At 37.4% G+C, this 20282-nt stretch overlaps 1 protein-coding gene across 1 annotated transcript in view; it reads right to left on the reverse strand.

Annotated features, from left to right (window-relative positions):
- Positions 1-3664: 3664 nt before the first annotated feature.
- LOC145989480 (bifunctional FAD diphosphatase/FAD synthase-like) overlaps positions 3665-20282 on the reverse strand; it is a 73588-nt gene continuing 56970 nt past the window's right edge. Inside the window, exons 9-12 of the mRNA XM_083124827.1 lie at positions 14441-14614; positions 8010-8131; positions 5340-5481; positions 3665-3920 (exon numbers count right to left, since the gene is read on the reverse strand). Coding sequence (XP_082980953.1) covers positions 3806-3920; positions 5340-5481; positions 8010-8131; positions 14441-14614 — 553 coding nt within the window. The 3' untranslated portion in view covers positions 3665-3805. The remainder of the gene's footprint in view (positions 3921-5339; positions 5482-8009; positions 8132-14440; positions 14615-20282) is intronic.

Raw genomic sequence — 20282 nt, forward strand, 5'->3', positions numbered from 1 at the left:
CCGGACGTCTCAAACAGATGAGCGGTCAGAAAGAACGAGGCAATGGACACCACCTGCTCGTCGACGACAGCGATACAGGCCGAGCTACCAACGGTCAAGATCGGACTCTCCCCGTCATAACCACATGGTGAACGCTGAAACAAACACTGATGAGCCGCCGTTAAGTCACGAACAGCAACAGGCCATAAATGACACTCGAAACTACTACTGGAACATGAATCAGGCAGGTGGGAATTCTCCGGAAAACTCTCACCTTGCTTAATTGATCAGCTCCGTGTTGGGCAAGGGCATCTTGAGGAGCTATCCCACGTTAGTGATTCGAGATCTTTTGGAGTGACCACGGCGATTGATTTAACTGAAACTGAAAAGGCTGTGATCCGAGGTGCCGTATTTAAAATTCAAAAATTATCTTCAAATAGCACCACTCCGATCGTGAATAGCAACATCACTGGACTTCCGGTATCTTGTGTCATCGACACCGGAAGCGAGGTATCATTGTTGAATTATGAAATTTGGGAACGTTTACTGCAGAAATTCAGTGGTATGACACTTACAAAAGAACCACAAGTTAGGCTGACAGACTTTACAGGAAAACAGCACGTACGTGTGTGTGGAAAACGAAAACTTACAATATCATTTGATGGACAGGAAGGTCAAGTGGACATTTTTGTGATCAAAAACATTCCGGCAGATATGTTTTTAGGAGTTCCGTTTCTGCGTGACTACAAGGCTAATGTGGACTTTCAAACCAATCAGCTGATACTTCGCCTCGATGATGAATCATCCTTGTCTCAGAATATAGTTTTTAACGTGGGTGCAAATGAGCAAAGGAAGGCTGTGCACCACGTTCAGTATGACAAGTGGATGGCTAGTGAGGAGGATTTGAAGTGCAAGGTCGATGAAAGTATTACTTTGGGTTTTTCAGAAAGAAAGGAACTGTTAGATTTAATTTTAAAATATCAACCGACGTTTTCTGACAGACCAGGAACGGTCAAAGGACTGGAATGTGAAATAAATTTAATAGATCAAATTCCTGTATTTCGGAAGCCTTATCCGATTCCCATCGCTAAACGTGCTGCACTCAACAAAGAATTAGAACAGTTGAAGGAATGGAGAGTTATTCAAGAAATGTTTTATTGCGCCTTCATTGTCGACACGAATCACCGATTGTGGTCTAATTTCATCATTGATATTGTTTTGGCTCCCAAACATTCGATCTCACAAGTCATCCAACCCTTGCCCGACAACTCACAAATGGATGCATTTTGAATTAAGGAAGGAATCCCGCAAGTGCAAATGAACTTATAGCTTAAATTGTTGTTTTGTTCTTTATATTACTCAATACTGTCGAACAAAAGAATCCATTGTTAGGTTGAAATGCAAGAAAGAAAGAACTGAGAGTATAAGAAAGATATCTGTTTATTTCTCTTCAAAGCAAGAACGCGCTTTTTCTGTAAAAGCCTGTAACAATGAATGAAGCTTGCGACTGTAATTTCCTGTAAATATTTGTATGTTTTCTTTTGTGGAGAAGCATGACTGTAACAATGCTTATAGATTGGTAACTTTTTCTCATGTTCGGCGATGGTTGTCAAAGTGCCGACAACTTTTCCATTTGTAATTGTTTTCTGTGATTGTTGAAAAGCTTGCATTTACGAATCGTATATGTTTCTAATGTAAGTTAAAAGGGTAGAATATTTTGATTGTCAAAAGAAAAACACGAATTAAGTATTGCAAGCTAAAGATTAAGCTCTGTGCACATATTCAAATTCTTTTGGAAGCTTATTTTGTAGCAATGCTTTGAATGATTTTTTTTTGTGTACAAGAATAGAATAGTACACTAACTTTGGTTTCTTATCTCCATAATCTGTTTATTGTGAATACGTTACAAAACATTTGTGTAATCAATGCTAAGATACTTTGTTGTTAGTACGTTTTCTGGCACAGACAAGTTTTATATTTGTTTGATATATATATATATATATATATATATATATAAAAAATACTTTTCTTCGATTTTCTCATTAAAGATTTTTTTTATTTGGAAGAGGGGGGATATTGTAATGACCCCGAGTTTGCCATTACTTCGTGGTTTTATATTATTATTATTAGTAGTATTATACAGTTAATAATTCATATATATATTCATAAATATGGCCGCCTTTATAATCAATACACATATCTACAAGTATGAATAGCGGCAAATTTAAGCCATTTACATAGTTTCAACATTAATCGTTTCATTTGCTTTTAAATGTTCTAAGGAGTGTTATAAGTTTCATTTTAATCAAGTTAATGAAGCCTAAGTTAATAATTTCTGCATTAAATTCCTTATATCTATTTGTTGTTTCATGTTTCTGGCCAGCGCCGTTCGTTTCTCTTATATTTTGAAAGCCATTGTTGATGTATTTAAACTCTTGTGGGGTGAGAAGATCACGTGCTTTTCATTGCATTGTTGCCACCACATACCTAAATTCACTGTGCCAGATTACTGTACTTTTCTAATATATTACTGTTGGCTTTTATAGAACTTCCTAGTATTAAAAGGTTATTGTGTCTGGTAACACTGTGTAACGGAGGAGGTGTTTTCGCCTTCCAGGAAAACGGTTAGTAGTCATGCGGAGAGATTCGAAGTAGCAAGAGGTGCTTCGCGTTACGGAAAAGATAGGCTTACGCATCTCGTGCTGTACCGTTCAAAAGTATTTGAATTGTAATTTTCGTATTACATTATATACGTGCGTGTCTATAATAAACGTAAAGTTGAGCATATTGCGTTTTTTTTCTTTATTTCGAAAGTGTATTTCGTACTTGTGGATACCTGCATCAGGAGGACAACCTCGTGGGTTGTCATTGTTGGACTTCACCTGTGGATCCAAGGGGAAGGAACGCAGTAACTCAGCCCGATCCCTGGGATTATCCAGCATGCTCTGCTGAGCTTATAAGGTAAGTGTACTTGTGAAGTGCACCGCTACGCGGGACGTAGCTAGATCTTATCCTTAGTCCAGGGACCTCCCAAAGTAGTCCCCACTCGGAGATCCGAATGGGGGACTATTTTACCTCCGGAATATTTTACCTTGGGAACATCCATGGCCTTATATTTCTGTTTCTTGACATGTCTTTTTACAGTGCAGAGTTGTCAGCTCTACGCCTAACCCCCGATATGAATGGAGGAACTACTACACAAGACAAACACAAACATTGGTACTTTATCAGTATCAGCAAAGTTTCATATTGGTCCATCCCTACATAAAATATTAACTAATTCAAAATAATTGGCAAATTGTTTTAACACAAGACAAAAAAAGTTGTATATTAAAATGCAGATCAGTTAATTACATTTTTTTTAAGTAGTTTTAATTTTTTCAGCTACAAATATTATGATATTATTGATTTTCAGATGAATGCAAATTGTTTATCCAAATCAGGAGTATATCGGATAACTAATGCAGATCTTTGAATATAACATATACATTCCAGCAAGTACAATAAAATAAAGTCTTTAATTAAAATTAATTCGGAAGTTCAAGTATTCCTCCTGAAGCAGTCAAAATGATGTCTCCCTATGTTCTAATGTTAAATGTGCTTAAATCTTAAGATCAATGAAAAATTAAAACCAACATGAAAAAGTTGTAAAATGTATCATTTTATTGAGATATTTAGTGCTCTTAATTTTTACATGTTTTAAAATTATAATACTACATTCAACAAACTGTACAACAATATATTTATCTTTGCCCCCTCGATATGGTTAGGTTAACCATTATATAATATTACATTAATTACAGTCCTGTTCAATGGGAAATTGTAACTAGGGTTCTTCTCCAAGGATGAATGCTGGAAGATATATGTGCCTCCCTCTTTCATCTATGGCTTGTAGCCTTGTATCAGGTAAAGTTTCACCCATGTCTCCAAGATGGGAATATCTGAAAGAGTAGACACAATAGACTTCTATAAGACATTATTATTAAAATTATGTAACGTTTCAAGGAGGGTAGAATTTAACCAGAAAACATTACATGAAATAATAATAAAAAAATTACCAATTCACACAACAAAGATCAGATATACGATAAATATTACACTACAATTTTAATATGACAAACTTCATGAGGCTTGTTCAGAAATAGTTTTGCAATCTTATAATGATAAAGTATTTAAATGTATGAAAAGTTTCGGAATACCAATATAATATATCCATTTTTTTTTTAAATATATGAAATCACAATTCAAATTATACAAATATAAATGCTTAAAGAGCAAAACAGATATATATGCACATTAAAACGTGTATCTTCTCTGTGTATCAGTCACACAATTGATTTGTTGTTTTAAGTCCACTTTATGCACAGAAAGACTAATCAGGACTGGACCGACAGTTTAAAGTGGGTTCCGAACCACTGTGCCATGTGCCTCCACCGGGTATCAAACCCAGGACCCCTTGATTACAAGATGATGATGACAATAACAGAAACGAAAAATTGCTTATCCAATTATCCTTTCTTTAATTAAGCTGTGTAAATCTTTGTGGTGAAGATTTACAGGAATTAAACTTACATGTAATAGAGTGTGCAGCAACTGAACCTGTTTTTAATTACAAATAATGTATACTGTACAATAAAAAATAAAAACAAAACTCTTTCATGCAGCAAAGTCAATTTAATACATGCTGTACTACATCTCAAAGCATTTTAGGAAAATTACATGAGAGGCAGTTTCATGTAGTTCCTTGACAAGGACAGTTCATTTTTTGAATGACTCCTCAAAACGGACCCAAACTCGTTTAATGTTCTCGGGAGTGAGAACGTTACAATGTCCACCACATGTTCTTTTAATTCCTGAAGTTCCTTACCCACAGTAAAATGGTATTCCGAATGCGAACATGGAAATTACGGTGAATGTTCAAGTGCCGATGGAAGACATGCTGCGTTGGCACCACACATTCATTATGAAAAATGTCTCAACCACAAAAGCACAGTGTTGTCCCAACCACTGCTCCATGTTGACTGACATGGTTGAGATAACGAACAGCTGAATCTCATTACTTGAAGTAACTTCCATTCAGTGTTGATTTAAAAACCATCAGATTCAGTTGCCGTGCCTCACAGGTGTGCTATGAACTGTCGTTGTCAAGAAATTGCATGGAACTGCCACTCATGTCATTTTCCTAAATCGCTTTGAGATGTAGTACAACATGTATAAAATTGAGTTTGTTTCATGAAAGAGTTTTGTTTTAATTTGTATTTATAAACCGTTAGGTTCAGTTGCTGCATCCTGTGCATGCCACAGAAGATACAAATTTTAACTTGTTTCTTGAAAGGCGAGCAATATTGGCCACAACTTACCCTCTGTCATATAAGTTGCAGTACGGCAGATACAAGGAACGGATAAAATGCCACACATCACAATATCTCCAATTGAAAATTGGGCAAACCCATTTCATTTCTGGATTGATGTTAATTCCCTTCTCAAAGATATCATGATTACCTATAATAAATCAAAAATAAACAAAATAAGTTTCTAATGTATTGTGTATTTATAAATTCTCTTGTAAAATTATGAGCTACAGAATTCAGGAAATAAAAAATCACTGTTCTAACCTTAATTTTTGTGCATAATTACTTTGCTTGTCTTGACACAAAGTTTGATTCTAAAGTCCAATTCATGCTCAGGTAGGTTAATCGGGACTATATCCAGTGCTTCAAGAGAGGGGTGATACCAGCTAGCAAAATTTTCACAGGCATTCCGCCAGTTGTCTCTTTGTCATGTTAAATCACAGGAGCATCCCCCCGGCTAACATTTTCCACCTCATTTTCCACTGACTATATCTACAGTTGAAAGTGAGATACAGCACTGTCCAATGTGCTAGCACTTGGAATAGAACATAGGGAAGTGCTACCTGATGCACTGTTGTGAAATATTGTTATTATTTTAGAAAATGCCTTAAAGATACTATTGATATTGTTGTGATTAAGCATGATATTATGTATAATCAAGCTATGAGGAAGAACAAATATGTTCAATAGTCTGTTGTTTATCCTAATAGAGTTGATTTAGTTTGCTGGATGCCATGTTGTGTAAATGTTGAAGAATTATTAAACCTCTTTTTTGTGTTTATGTACAGTACATATTTTATTTAATCTATCTTTGTTTCACTTGTACATCCGCATTCTTAACCTCCGAGACATTTCACATATTTTTAATGTCATGTGATAATCTTTCAAGAAAGGTTAAAAGAAGATTTTAATTATTTGTTCATACTTTCACATGAGATGGAAAAAAATGTAATAATTGAAATTGATTGATTGAAATAATTTTCTTTCGGTGCATCAACACTTGGGTTGTTTGCGCACATCATATTACGAGGGCCTTACCGAAAGTAATGCAAAAGTGGTCATAACCTCTTTATTAACTGATGTAGATCGTTCAAATTGCACATGTAGTTGGAGTGACTCTTCCTCTATACAAACCAGCTACTCAACATAGTCTCCATTTAAAGCAATGCATTTGCGCCATCGTTGAACCCAACTCTAGAATCCTCTTTGAAAAAAGTCAGGTGTGCACTGTCTGACATCCACAGAAGGCTACAGAATGTGTACGGAGATGACACCATTGACAAGAGCAATGTGCACAGGTGGATGAAGAAGTTTACAGAAGGGGAAACCATCAACTACGACCACTCACACGAATCGTCAGTGAGTGGATGAGTTGATTGCGCTTCATTCTCCTTGATTTCCTGGAATGCGGCCGTACCATCAACAGCGAGCGGTACATTGAGACACTCCATAAGCTTAGAGAAGCCATTAGGAGGAAGAGATTGCACAAGAATCTGAAAGCGATCCACATTCACCATGACAATGAGCAACCACACACCTCTTCGGCAACAAATCAGGTGATCGGCAAAATGGGCTGGTCTGTGGTCCCCTCTACCACTGTACAGCCAGATCTGACACCCTCAGACTTCTACTTGTTTGGTCCCATGAAGGACAGTCTTCGGGGACAACGATTTGATGACACAGATAAGGTGAAAGTAGCTGTCAAGAAGTGAATGTTGGACAGTGCACACGGGACTTTTTTCAAGAGTTGGGTTCGACGATGCCGCAAATGCATCGCTTTAAATTGAAACTATGTTGAGTAGCTAGTTGGGGGATTCCAGAGTTGGGTTCAACGATGGCGCAAATGTTACCAGCACGTAATTTGGTAGAATTTATTTTAAAATGCATGCAGGCTTTAGATTCTAAATAGTCTGTACTACATGGACTTATACCTGACAAGTCTTATACAGATTATGGAACTTAATGTACTTACAAGCCATAACTATTGTAAATGCATGTTGTTTGAAAAGTCATTACTCATTTCAAGAAGGAATTTGAAGTTAAATAAACACCATTTATTGCGTATTCCACACAATGATACCAATATTGCACTGGCAGATTTTGTGTCCATTCCAGCAAGTTTGATACAGGTACAGTCAACGGAAAATATAATGGTAAGCAAATTGTCCACTGCTATTTTCATTACTTTTTTATTCTACATCTTGTGTTCTTTTAAGGAATGAAACTATGTTGTTCGAAGCAGCCATTGCCCTCTGCTTTTTGACGTCATTATTTCAATTCATTATCATCACATTGTGTAAATGAAAATGGCGATGGACAATTCGCCTGCTGTTTCTATTGCCGTTGGGCGTACCAACCAGAACATTTATTTTAAATTTTTGATTCTTCAATATTTCGATACCAATTTTCAATGTTCCACCGATTTCAACCACATTAAGTTCGAGGGAATACTATCATTATTCGTGCAAGCTCTTTGCTAATAAAGGAAAAATATACATACACACTTTAAATTAATTTCATGTTAACTGCATGCATATCTATATCTTCAGGGAGGGGAGGGAGGGAGCGAGAGAGCAAGAGAGAGAGAGAGAGAGAGAGAGAAAGGAGGGATGTTAAAATCAGTACTAAATTCGAGTTGAAATAATATAAGAGAATACAAATGACATTTATTGTACTCACAAGACCTAGTGTCAGTAGACCGTGTGCCTGATATACAAACTTTCAAACCATCTTGCGAGTCAAGATAGGAATTCAGGCCAAAATCCAGTGAGCCATTCACTTTCGTAACATTAAGAACGTACCTGAAAAAGTTAAAGTGGATATTTAAAATATGTTTTTATCATTAAAATATACATATAATAATAACTAATAAAACACAGAACACAATAAACACTGTTGTACCAAAAACAAAACAGTACTAATTTCCACTTCCTGCTTTGTGATGTGATATGAGGCATTACAAATTTAAAAGAATAGTAATTTTCAAATTTGTACATTGCTTCAGGGTGGCCTGAACAGGAAAGAAAAATTACATGAGCTACAATAGCCAGAAAAAAGTTGTATTTTCATTTAAAAAGTTCACTCAAGAGGTCGTCATTAGTTTCTCCAGGTTCAATGTTTCTTTAACCTTTGATGTAAGGCTGATACATTTGTGTACCAAGCAGTGTCGTTTTGTAGCATGTGACTTTTGGAACTTACTGTGATTCAGTTATATTCAGAGATACGTGCATTAATTGCTACATGAGCCTTGAGCTGTGCCATTAGTAATTAGCAGGGAAGGATTTATATGTAATACATATTTATGTATGAAGCTGAAATCAGTTATATTTCGCATTATTTTTGCACATGTGACATGTAGACTCGAAAACTTCAGTTTTCATTTTCCATATTTGTACATATATTAGGTTTTGGCTCATGTTTTACATATTTTAGTTATTTCTACATATTATTTCCACATTTCAGAACGTTTCTCCACTCCATATTCGCGCAATAACTACATGTCTCCATGTGACCGAAAAAGTTGGGGGAATTTCTAGCGAATAACTGACAATTTTGAAATACGCTCTCATTACTTATTGTGATGTTGAATGCAGTTTTAGTCAATATAAATTCATCTTATAAGAGACAACAAATGGAAATTCACGTTCAAACACTTACAACAAAATTGTGTTATTCATCGATTTGGAAACTCAAAACGAAAATGCATTTTGAGTATTTTTACAATTAATGTCAATGTAAGCATACTGTATTTTATGTAGCTCGTGCAGTGTCCTATATTATTAAAAAGGAATTTTTTTTACAATTTTAAATCCATATTTTGGTGAAAATAACTAAATATGTATTTACATATTTAGCATATTTTTACCACATACAAATTCGTTCCCTGGTAATTAGTGAATAGGATTTTGATTCTGGCAATATTTTGGTACATACAAACTTTTTTTTAGAACATCACTCCTGTTCTTCAATTTTTTTTTAGCCTAAACATAAGTTTTGTCTAGCTATGCTGACAAATGCGGTAAGTTTCCTTTTCAAAGAGGGTAAGTGCTAATGGAATGATGAGGGGGAGGAAGTTGTGTGTCAGACATTGCAATACAGGGTTCAAGAATAAAGCATGTTAACACAGTGACTGCTTGTCGACATAGCGGGACCAAATTACTAATGGGAAATGGAGGTACAGGGAGTTAGTGGTGTTGTTTTGTCGGACTGTTAGCAAAGGAGTGCAGGTACATGTGCACTCTAGTTCTTTGTTTGGGATCACAAACAGAAACGAACACTGATTGTTGCATAATTTCTTGTGGAGGGAGCAGAACACTTGAGATTGGGTTTGCTCTAGGTGTAGATATTTAGCAATATTCACTGTTCACTTCCTTGTTTTGGGCTACATCAGTGGCATACTGTGGAGGACAGCTGAAGGTGAAATATAAAAAAGTTTTTAAAAAAATCATCTTCTATTTGATAAAGCATTTTTTCATGGTCATAAGCTTGCAGCCTAATCTGTACTCAGCAAAAGAAGGCATGACTTGTTACTATATTGTTATTAGCTTCCATTATATACATATATATTTTTTTAAAAACTATCTTCCTCTGGTTACTTTTAGGTACAGTAGAGCGTCGATTATCCGAAGTAATTGGGGGACATGGGTGTTCGGAAAACTGGTTTGTTCGGATAATCGAACTGTACATGTTTATTTGCCAAAAAGAAGTACTGTACAGTAAATTTATTCATAAAAACAGGCATCTCTTTAAGTATGTATTACAAAGTAACGTACAAAGGCAACTTTAGTAGGAATATATAGTATGTGGTACAGTTTATGAAACAAAAATATGTACATATTACATACGCATTTTGCATGAACAATACACACAGTACACAAAATTAACGTTTAAAAAAATCCTTTATTTTGGTCTGTCTAAGCAAGCCTACACGCTTACGAGCAGCTAAGTCACGTACTTTTTTCATTACAGATATCTGAAAGTGAGCGAGTACACAGTTCGGTTAAGCGGTCGTTCGGTTGACCGACGTTCGGATAATCGACGCTCTACTGTATATGTGAGGAATATATATAAAACACTTTTTTCCTCTGAAAGTATCAACACTTGCATATTTTTTTCCACATGAGTAATACACATATAAAACAATATGGAGGTACAGTTTTCAATACTTCGCGTTGCCTGAATGAAGGGCAGCCAAAGTTCAAATTTCTGGAAAAGAAACTTTCTTCTTCTTCGTCTTTTTTTTAAAAAAACAAACATTTTCTCCTATTTGAAAAAGCATTTTCTTTATGACCATAGGCTTATAGTCTAATATGTACTGAACAAAACAACGTATGATTTGTAGCTGTGCCATTAATACTTTCTGAGCCACTCAATTTAAAACACTATGGAAATTCAAATTTCCTGCTGAAAATACATGGGGCAACAGATTGCCTTCATATACTTATTTATGTGTACTATTGCTTCTACAGTATCTTAAGCAACCAATTGAATACTTAGGTTCACACTCAGAAGCTATTTTCATACTCTAACAGGAACAAAGCATTTAAAACTCCATGGTGCAACAGCCCTTTGAGGTCTGTCAAGCATCTTTTCATTGGGTGTTGCATGGTAAGGCCCACACACTGGATTCGACACGACACGACGTAACGAGTCATTTTTGTCTAAAACCATATCAGGGAAGGTTTTACCATAGTTTCTTATGAGAAGCTACACACCGGATGAGAGGAATGACTCTAGACAGGTTGTGATGGTTTGCAACAAAACAATGAAAGTCAGTGGAATTTGGTCTCGCGTAGAGCAGCTTGCAACAAAATGCTGTGCACATGTGCAAATAATCCATTGACTTCAAGCAGAGACCTCAAATTACACGCTGGAAATGGGGGCAATTCAAAATCCAGCAATTAAATGAAGTCATTGAATCTTACATAAAATTGTTAATATCATATTTTCTAACCAATTATTTGCTGGAAATAAGTCCACCGGACAAAAAATTAGTCACCCCCTGGAGACATCACTCTAATACAGAGTAACACCACCTCTGGCCCTCATAACCGCCTCGATTCATCGAGGTAAGGAGTCCACAAGGTTTTGCAGGTACATCCAGTTGACACCACTAGATGATCAGAAGATTACGTAAGGCCTCCAAATTGCCGGGATGCTGATTTCGGTGTTTCACCTGCTGTTCCAAATAGTACCACAAATGTTCTATGGGGTTAAGATCAGGTGATTTAGTGGGCCAGGCGAGGTGCGATAGGGTGCCTGAGTGTTTATCAAACCACTCACATATGCGTGCTGCCCTGTGAACATGGCAGTTGTCATCTTGGTAAATGGGGATGTCCACAGCATGCTCATCATGAAAATGTTGACTGAAGGGAAGCACCTGATCACCGAGAAAGTTCAAATAAACATACTGGTTCATGTTTATGGTCACCTGAATGAGTGGGCCCATTGCATAGTAAGAAAAACACCCCCAAAACATCACAGAACCACCCCCTGCCTGAACTACACCTTCCACACACTGAGGATGAAATGCCTCATTTGACCGTCGGTGCACTCGACAACTTGGGTCAATTGAAAAGAGGCAAAATTGCAATTCATCAGACCACATTACACGCCTCCAGTCTGCGACTGTCCAAGTTCGGTGTTGTCTGGCCCATGTAAGACGTGCAACTTTATATGTCGCTGTGATCAAAAGTTTCTTTCGAGGTACCCGACTCCATATGTCCGTGGCATGAAGTTCTCGTCGCAATGTTCCCTCTGAAATTGGTTGGGATGGACCTTCATTCACTGACTGCAACAATTCCTGTCTGCTTTGAAACCGATTGTCATTCACAAGACGTCAAACTCATCTCCGGTCCCTCTGGGTTAGGATCTTTTTCCGACCACAGTTCTCACGCCGTGTTTCATTGCCACCAGTGGGACACCATTCCTTGTACACACGTTGGACAGTTCGTGTCGATACACCAACAAATCCGGCAACTTCATTCACTGTGTGACCATGGGCATGCCCAAACACGAAAGCCCTTTTTGCCACTCCGACACATCCCTGGCTTTGACCATGTTGACACACTATTTCCGTACCGAACAACGTCTTCCGCACTCAATGTTACTGCTATAGTCACACAGCACTGATCCAGACTTAATGCACCACGCCATTCCTCTGCAATGCCATCTGCAGGGGCATCAGAAAACCACCTTGCTTTTGCGCAGGGGTGACTAATTTTTTGTCCGGTGAGGTTATATTAAATTCAAAATATATAAATTGATACATTAATTCTACATGCACAATGATACATTAATTCTGCTGTAAACTGTTATGCTTAAAATGCATTGTTACCATCATCCAAAAAATAAAAGACAGAACTAGACCTGCTACATACATGGACAAAATCTGCAATGACATTTTAAATAACAAACAAAGTGATTCATCTTGTCATGTTGTGTTGTGTTGCATTGTGTCGCATCATCTCATGTTGTGTCAGATGTGATGGGAGGTTAACCTAAGTACATTGAGTCACATTACTACCGGTAATGGACTGGAATCTGCCACTATTGCTTTCAAATACTTCCCCAATTGTCTTTGCAATTCAAACTCAACACAAATATTTTGTAGTTCACATCAGGAATCAGACCTGAAATCACTTGAACCAAAAGTGGGAGTGCTAATCATTTGAAATGTCAGTGGTGGCTTTAAATGGTGTGATTATTACAATTACAATCACCCCATATTCTAAATATGTATGCTCGTCACATGTCCCATACATCACACACATAACATGTCTCTTGCATGACTAATTCAAGCAGACAAAATGCTCTCATATACAACTAGTGGTCATGCTGAACTGGTAATATGACAGCTGATGCTGTGTCACAATCTGTGCTCAAAGTGAGGGGGTGCGGGGTATGGTATATTCCAGGCAGAAAAAAATTCAAAGCATCTCCCTAGCCTATCCAAAGGGCAGTAAACCAGCTTCAGAAAATTTGAAGTTGTTAGATCTGTTTTGACTTTACTTGCATGCCTGCAGTGGTGTTTTATTACTAAAATATATAATTAATATATAATAAATATATACAATAAATAAGAATTGTTGCAGTAAACCAGGTAAAATGTTCAGAATATGCAACTGCTGTAAAAAAATATTCATTACAAATATCAACCGAACAATATAAGTAGCTTGTCTGGCTATGATCTTACATAACTTGACTAGATGTCTCGGAAATAATCAAATAGAAATGGTATTAGTTTTCTTACACCCAAACAAGTCTTGAATTTTGTTTCTATCATGTGAAACACATATTATGAAGCACAGCACAGAATTGGAGATTCATTGATTGATTTATTTTATTTTACTTTGCTTTTTGTGCCACTTTTGGCAAATTTGGGAAGATGGGGATGAGTGATGATATGATGAAATTGATGAATGGACACTCACAAACATCCTTGCCTAAGCCGGGATTCGAACCCAGGATCCCTGGCATCTTAGCGCAATGTACTAACCAATCCGGCTCAGATTTGGATAGGAATTTGGATTTGCTTTTTTTTTTTTTTTTTTTTTTTGGTAAGTGAGGTATGTTCCTGAAACATATATAGAAATTCATTACATGAGGAACTATTTCTTTGTTAGGCCATATGTATGCAAATTTGCCAAATTTTCTATGTGAAAAAGTATATTTCAACCATTTTTCGGTCATATTCAGCACAGTTTTGATTGTTCAAGGAAACTCCATATACAGCAAGACCACATCTGTGACCAGATGTTCCCTTGGAAAATATTTAATAATAAGCTTTGTATGTGGGAGTCTGAAGGGGTGGGGGGGTACAACCTCCCTTGAAAATTGAATGTTGAGTAAATTTCATATTTATACATATACTTTTAAATTAATGATTATACATTGCATAAATTATTATAGAGACTGAAACACAAACAGGACTAAGATAAGATTACTACACATTTATTACACGAGTACCAGAATTTAAAAGTCAGGCAATATAAGAAAGAAAGATACATTGCTTGTTCCTCACTGGAAAGGCAAAAAAAAATTTAAAAAAATGGAGGGTAAATAAATGGACTTCATTCTAATGTGGATAGTCTATGAGAAATCATGCTTACCTTTTCACAGTCTCGTCAACAAATAATTCCACTTGAGGAAACTGCTTGCAATTCCGTACATATAAGCACGATAGCTTAGCTTTGGGAAAATGCTTCCTCACAACAGCATGAAGTAAGTGCAAGACAGCTGAAGAATCCTTGCTACCATTGAAGCACAGGAAGATTTCTTCCGGCCTAGAAAGAAAATATTGGCAGAGTGTAACTTCTTCAATGAAAATTACTTAGTATTTGAATTTGGGATTTGACCAATTAATTGCAAATTTTGATAATTGATTAAATATTTACAAATACTATAATTTTAAAACATACAATTTGAAGCAGTTTTCTGTATAAACTTTTAAAGAATGAATGTAACAAAAATAATGACGGAATATTCATTGTTTGGTTTAGCAATCACACACATACGAGGTGTGGCAATAAAGAAACTGGACTCATGCTCTAACCCTTTAACGAAAAATGTCAGACAATTCAAATGTTGTCCCCTTCAATGTAGTCCCCTCCTCGATCTCTACACCGTTCCATGCAAATTTTCCACTGTTGGAAGCAGTGTTGCAAGTCATCTTGTGTTATGCTGTTTAAGAGTTGCGTCGCTTTTGCTTTCACCGCATCCACGGACTCGAACCTGGTTCCTTTGAGCGCAGACTTGAATTTTGGGAAGAGAAAAATGTCACATGACGCTAGTTTGAGCGAGTACGGTGGAATGTTGTTTTTCGCAAAATACCTCTTCACAGATATAGCATTTTGTGCCGGTGCGTTGGATAATAAACCTTATTGACAGTCGGACCTTCAGGCGCCCAATCAATGTAGATAACCCTCCGGATATCGAAAAAAACAATCATCATTGCTTTGAATTTGGACTTGCTCATTCACGCTTTCTTCTTCCTAGGGGATTGGGGGCTCTTAAATGCATGGATTGTCACTTCGTCTCTGGATCATACTGCAAAATCCAAGTTTCATCATACGTAATTACGTTTTTGAGGAAATCAGGATCATTTGCAATGTTTTCAACAATGTCAGCACAGCAATTCACTCGATGTTGCTATTGCTCGGGTGTGAGGAATTTTGGCACAACTTTAGCACACACCTTTGACATGCCCAGATCGTCATCCAAAATCTGTCAAACGGATTCCCTATTGATGTTGGTAAGTTCAGGAATTGCTCGAACAATTCTATCGACTTTCTCCACATTCTCTTGCGTTTTCACAGTGAGTGGAAGGATCGTTCCTGACGTCTTCCCTCTCCTCCTTAAACTTCTTACACAACTCAAACACTTGTGTGCGAGATAGACAATGATCACCATAAACTTCTGTCAACAAATTGTAAGTTTCTGTGGCAGATTTTCCCAATTTTGTGAGGAATTTGATATGTACATGTTGTTCCACTTGAGCACTTAGCATGATTCCAACTGAGCAATGGTCACGGCCAGGCTAACTGCCGTGTATGCATGAAACTTTGTGTGTGGGTAGGTGGGTAGAGGAGAGTCCCCAAGTCAATGTCCTACCCTTCTCTAGTCATCGACGTGACCTGAACTGAGAAAAAAAAATCAGTCAGGTTTCTTTATTGCCACACCATGTATATTTAAGGCTAGGTTAAACACGATGGGGAGTAGAGGAAGAGATGGGAGGAAAGGGTAAGGAAATAGAAGAAAATATCTGTTGCTCACACAAAATAAAGCTGAACAGATTGGAAAGTACATGTAAGGAGAATGTGTACAGTGGGAATGTTGGTGATGGTACGAGTGATGTTTTGATTGAATTAAAATTTTTGGGTGCATCAGCACATTAGGTCGTTTTGTACCCTTCAATGTATATTGGGAAACATATACAATGTATGTGAATAAAATTCTTCCTGAAAATGTTAAAACAAGGGTGTAAACAGCCCCTTGGGAAAAGCTAAAAGTGTAAGGTTGTAAAGTCAAACACAACACATTAAAAAGCAAAAATTTTCTGGTTCCTTTCAGTGCTCATTTGCCCTTTGGGAATAAAAAAAAGTCGCAAAGAGCGAGATCCAGCAAATAGGGTGGATGTTCTAACACTGGGATCCCATGCTTGGACAAAAAAGCCTTGACTGACAAGGCCGTGTGAGCAGGAGCATTCTCCTGATGAAAAATCCATGACTTGCTTTTCCACAAATCAGGTCGTCGTCTTCTTACTTGCTCACGAAGGGTCGTCAGCACCGTAATGTAATAATGTTGGTTGACAGTTTGACCTTTGGGTACCCAATTAACGTACACAATCCCACGGATGTTGTAAAAAAACAATCATCATGGCTTTGAATTTTGATTTGCTCATTCGAGCTTTCTTTTGTCATGGTGAACTCTGGCTCTTGCAATGCATTGATTGGTGCTTGGTTTCAGGATCGTAGGTAAAAAACCATGATTCGTTAAAGGTTATCACTCTCTCTAAGAATGCAGAGTCTGTTTCAATGTTCGTTAAAATGCCACCACAAATGTTCACTCGAGTTTACTTTTTTTCCACTTTCAGGTTTCGTGGCACCAATTTCGAACACACTTTGTTCACGTTGAAACTTTCGTGTAAATTCTGACGAACACTTTCTTTGTCAATTCCTGTGAAATCAGCAATAGCTCAAATACCCAAGCGACGATCCTTTCGAATCAATTCACCAACATTTACAATGTTTGATTCTGTTTTTGACGTGCAAGGCTGTCCAGGATGCAAGTGTCAGCAATTACTTCTCGTCCCTCTTTAAACCTTTGAAACCACTCAATCACTTGTGTGCATGATAAACACTCATCTCCGTACACTTCCTTCAACAAACCATAAGTTTCTGTGGCAGATTTTCCGAGTTTCATAAGATTCACATTGATACGCTGTTCCACTTTCACACTTAACATTTTTCCGATGGAGCACAGATGTACGGTTCAATTTCTCCACAAGCTACAGCGGAACTGAGCACCGCACACCCTGGGCAATCACACAGACGATAGGCAGGATATCACGTTATACACTCATGCACCATTTGACTGTGACGCACTTGCCGTTTGTCGACAGCAACATCAATCCCTTTTTTTCTAGCCACACCTCGTATACTGTCTTTGTCCCCCCTCCCTGGTTTTGGAACCCAATCGCCGCCACTGCCTGTAAGTTATACAAATCACAGAAAATGACAGGTGAGATTCTGCTGTAAATATTTGAGAAGCAAAAATGGACTCCTTCACATAGGAAGAAAGTTAATACTCTCATAACCACATAAAGGTGCTAAGTGAAATGTTAATTTAGTGTAATAAGTATAGTTTTAAAATCCATTTTAGGTTTCTATACACAATTTTAAGTCCTTTTCTGTGGCCGTGCGGTCTAAGGCACCTTGGTTTGGATGGCGGATGCGGGACAGCATGGATTCAACCCCAGGTTCAGTCTCGGGGAATTTTCGGCCTGTGTATAGGGCCAGTGGCAACCCACCATCATGAGGAAATTGGGGAGCTACGAGTGAGTAGCGTAATCCGGTCTCGAAAATCTCCCATAATGGCTAGGGGATCGACGTGCTACCGGTTGAAAAACTCCACACCTCTAGGTAGGATTGTGGGAGGGAGACTGGCACTCGGGAGATAGGCCAAGGCCCTTCAAGGGCTGTCGCACCACGGATTATTATTATTATTATACACCATTTTAACATCGAAATTCTATTTTATATACGACTTTTGGTCTAGAAATATGTCGTTTTTGTACTGAAATCTTGATCTTTTATTCACGATAAATATGTGGTGGCTCTATCAACCGGTCCTTACTTTTGAAATGCACCATGCATTAAATGTATTATGTAAATGAAAGTAAATACACTCTATGATTTGATAGAGGTTATCACTCCTCTATATTTGAGATTTCTTATAATACAAAACTTCTTAATATAAAACCCACATTTCCAGATTATCAGTAAGCCAAGTATGCCACTGTCGGCTCTGAAATTGCATTTGTGTGCAGTCCAAATTTCTGTGGGCATTAATAAGAATTATTGCAGACACTACTGTAGAGGGCTCTGAAGATATTTATGTGCAGCTTGTCCCAAAATTATTATCAGGGTTTCAAGCAATTGGTATATTGCAACAGATGAATGTGAATGTTTATATCGTACACGTATGATAAGAACAGCTTTGGAAGCACCCTGAGTGCTTATAATTTGTTTTCCATCAGTGACAGCAGCATAGGTGTATTACAAGATGGCGACTCCCATGCAGAAGTCCTTTCGTGGGGGCCTTCACAATCACCTGACTTCACACCTTCTGACTTCTTCTTGTCGAGCTATGTGAAACATAAAGTATACATACCACTGATACCTGCCGACTTGCCAGACTTGAGAAACAGAATTATTGCAGGTGTTCAATCATTCACTCCAGACATTAGGACCCATGTTTGGAAAGAATTGGACTACCGGATGGATGTGTGCCATATCACGAAAGGTGCTCACATTGAACATTTATAAGGTACAATATGAAAACTTGTTGAGATGTTGTTTACTCCCACGTAAGCTATGTCCTTGTACCCCACTTATAAGGGAAATTAAATTACTATGCAACCACAATAATCATTTTGGGACATGCTGTATTTTGTAAAAACACACACACATGTGAAAAATCATTCTCTACTCTTCTTTACTTTAAAAACAAGCACCAAAACCTTACAATTACTACTATTAAAATGTGTTGTTTTAATTTTTATTATTCTGTCTTTGACACTTTGTACAAATTGACTCACTGCTGAGAGCAATGCACCCCTTCGCCACCAACTATTTATTTCATTTCATATCGGGTGTGACTTTTGTGTGGTGCATTATGGAGATTCTTACAACTACTAAGGGCAAGCCTCGCGTGAACTATGAAGGCTACGCGTATCGTACAGCAAACGGCCTTACCACTTGGTGATGTCTCTAGGAGCAATGGAAGAAGTGTCATGGGACAATGAAAAGTAGGGACAGTGAAGTGTTAAGTGTCACTGAACATTCATGTGGAGCCCCGGATGAAGCGTACCTCAAAGTAGAGAAGAGTTTACATCAGGTGAGCTAGTAATTTACATTCGCCCTGTCACTTACAGGAATTGCAAAAATAACAGAAACTTCAATTAAAAACCATTTATACAACTATTAGTTACATGTTTTAAAAATTTGTTTCATGTTTAAGTTTTAAAACTTAAAACTTAAATGCTTTACTTGATTACAGGCAAAGAAGGGAGGTAGAGAAGAAGACACTCCCATACCAAACATTTACTCAGAAGAGCTGGTAGACCTTCATAATATGTAGATGTATATCTTCATAAAAAAATCGTCATCATATTCAAATGTGTCCATTGTTAGCATTCCTGAATCCTGAAGACATAATAGATGGTTGGTTAGAGATCCTATCAGAGGCTCCCATCCATGCAAAGTTATCGGACCTCTTTGATCATTTTGTCGAGAGATGTCTGGAAAATGAAGAAATTCCTGTCGAAGTTTGGACGTGCTACAAGAGACGACACCAAACTACAAATGCTGTTGAAGGATTGCATAGTTGCGTAAACAGCCTACTTGGATGACCAAATCCCAGGATCAGAGACGTGGTTCTTTGCTTGAAGAAAGAAGCGGAAAATTCAGGTTTCGTGTAAATGAGATCAGTTAAATTTTGAGGCAAGGAGAAGAAAAACTGCATACCAAAAGCTGGATGCAAGAATCCAGAATACAGTAAAGAGGTACGAAGAAACAGGCAACATTAGATCGTGTCTCAGAGCGATATCATTCTTACAAAAGCTGCAGTAAACTCGATAAACCGGTGATATGACAAAGCTTTCTAGCAAGAAAATAATGACAAAGTTTTTATAAACAGATTTTAAACACGCCTAAATAGTTGAAAGATATT

Source organism: Lepisma saccharinum, chromosome 6, assembly GCF_977018435.1.
Source record: "Lepisma saccharinum chromosome 6, izLepSacc3.1, whole genome shotgun sequence".
NCBI classification, from domain to species: Eukaryota; Metazoa; Arthropoda; class Insecta; order Zygentoma; family Lepismatidae; genus Lepisma; species Lepisma saccharinum.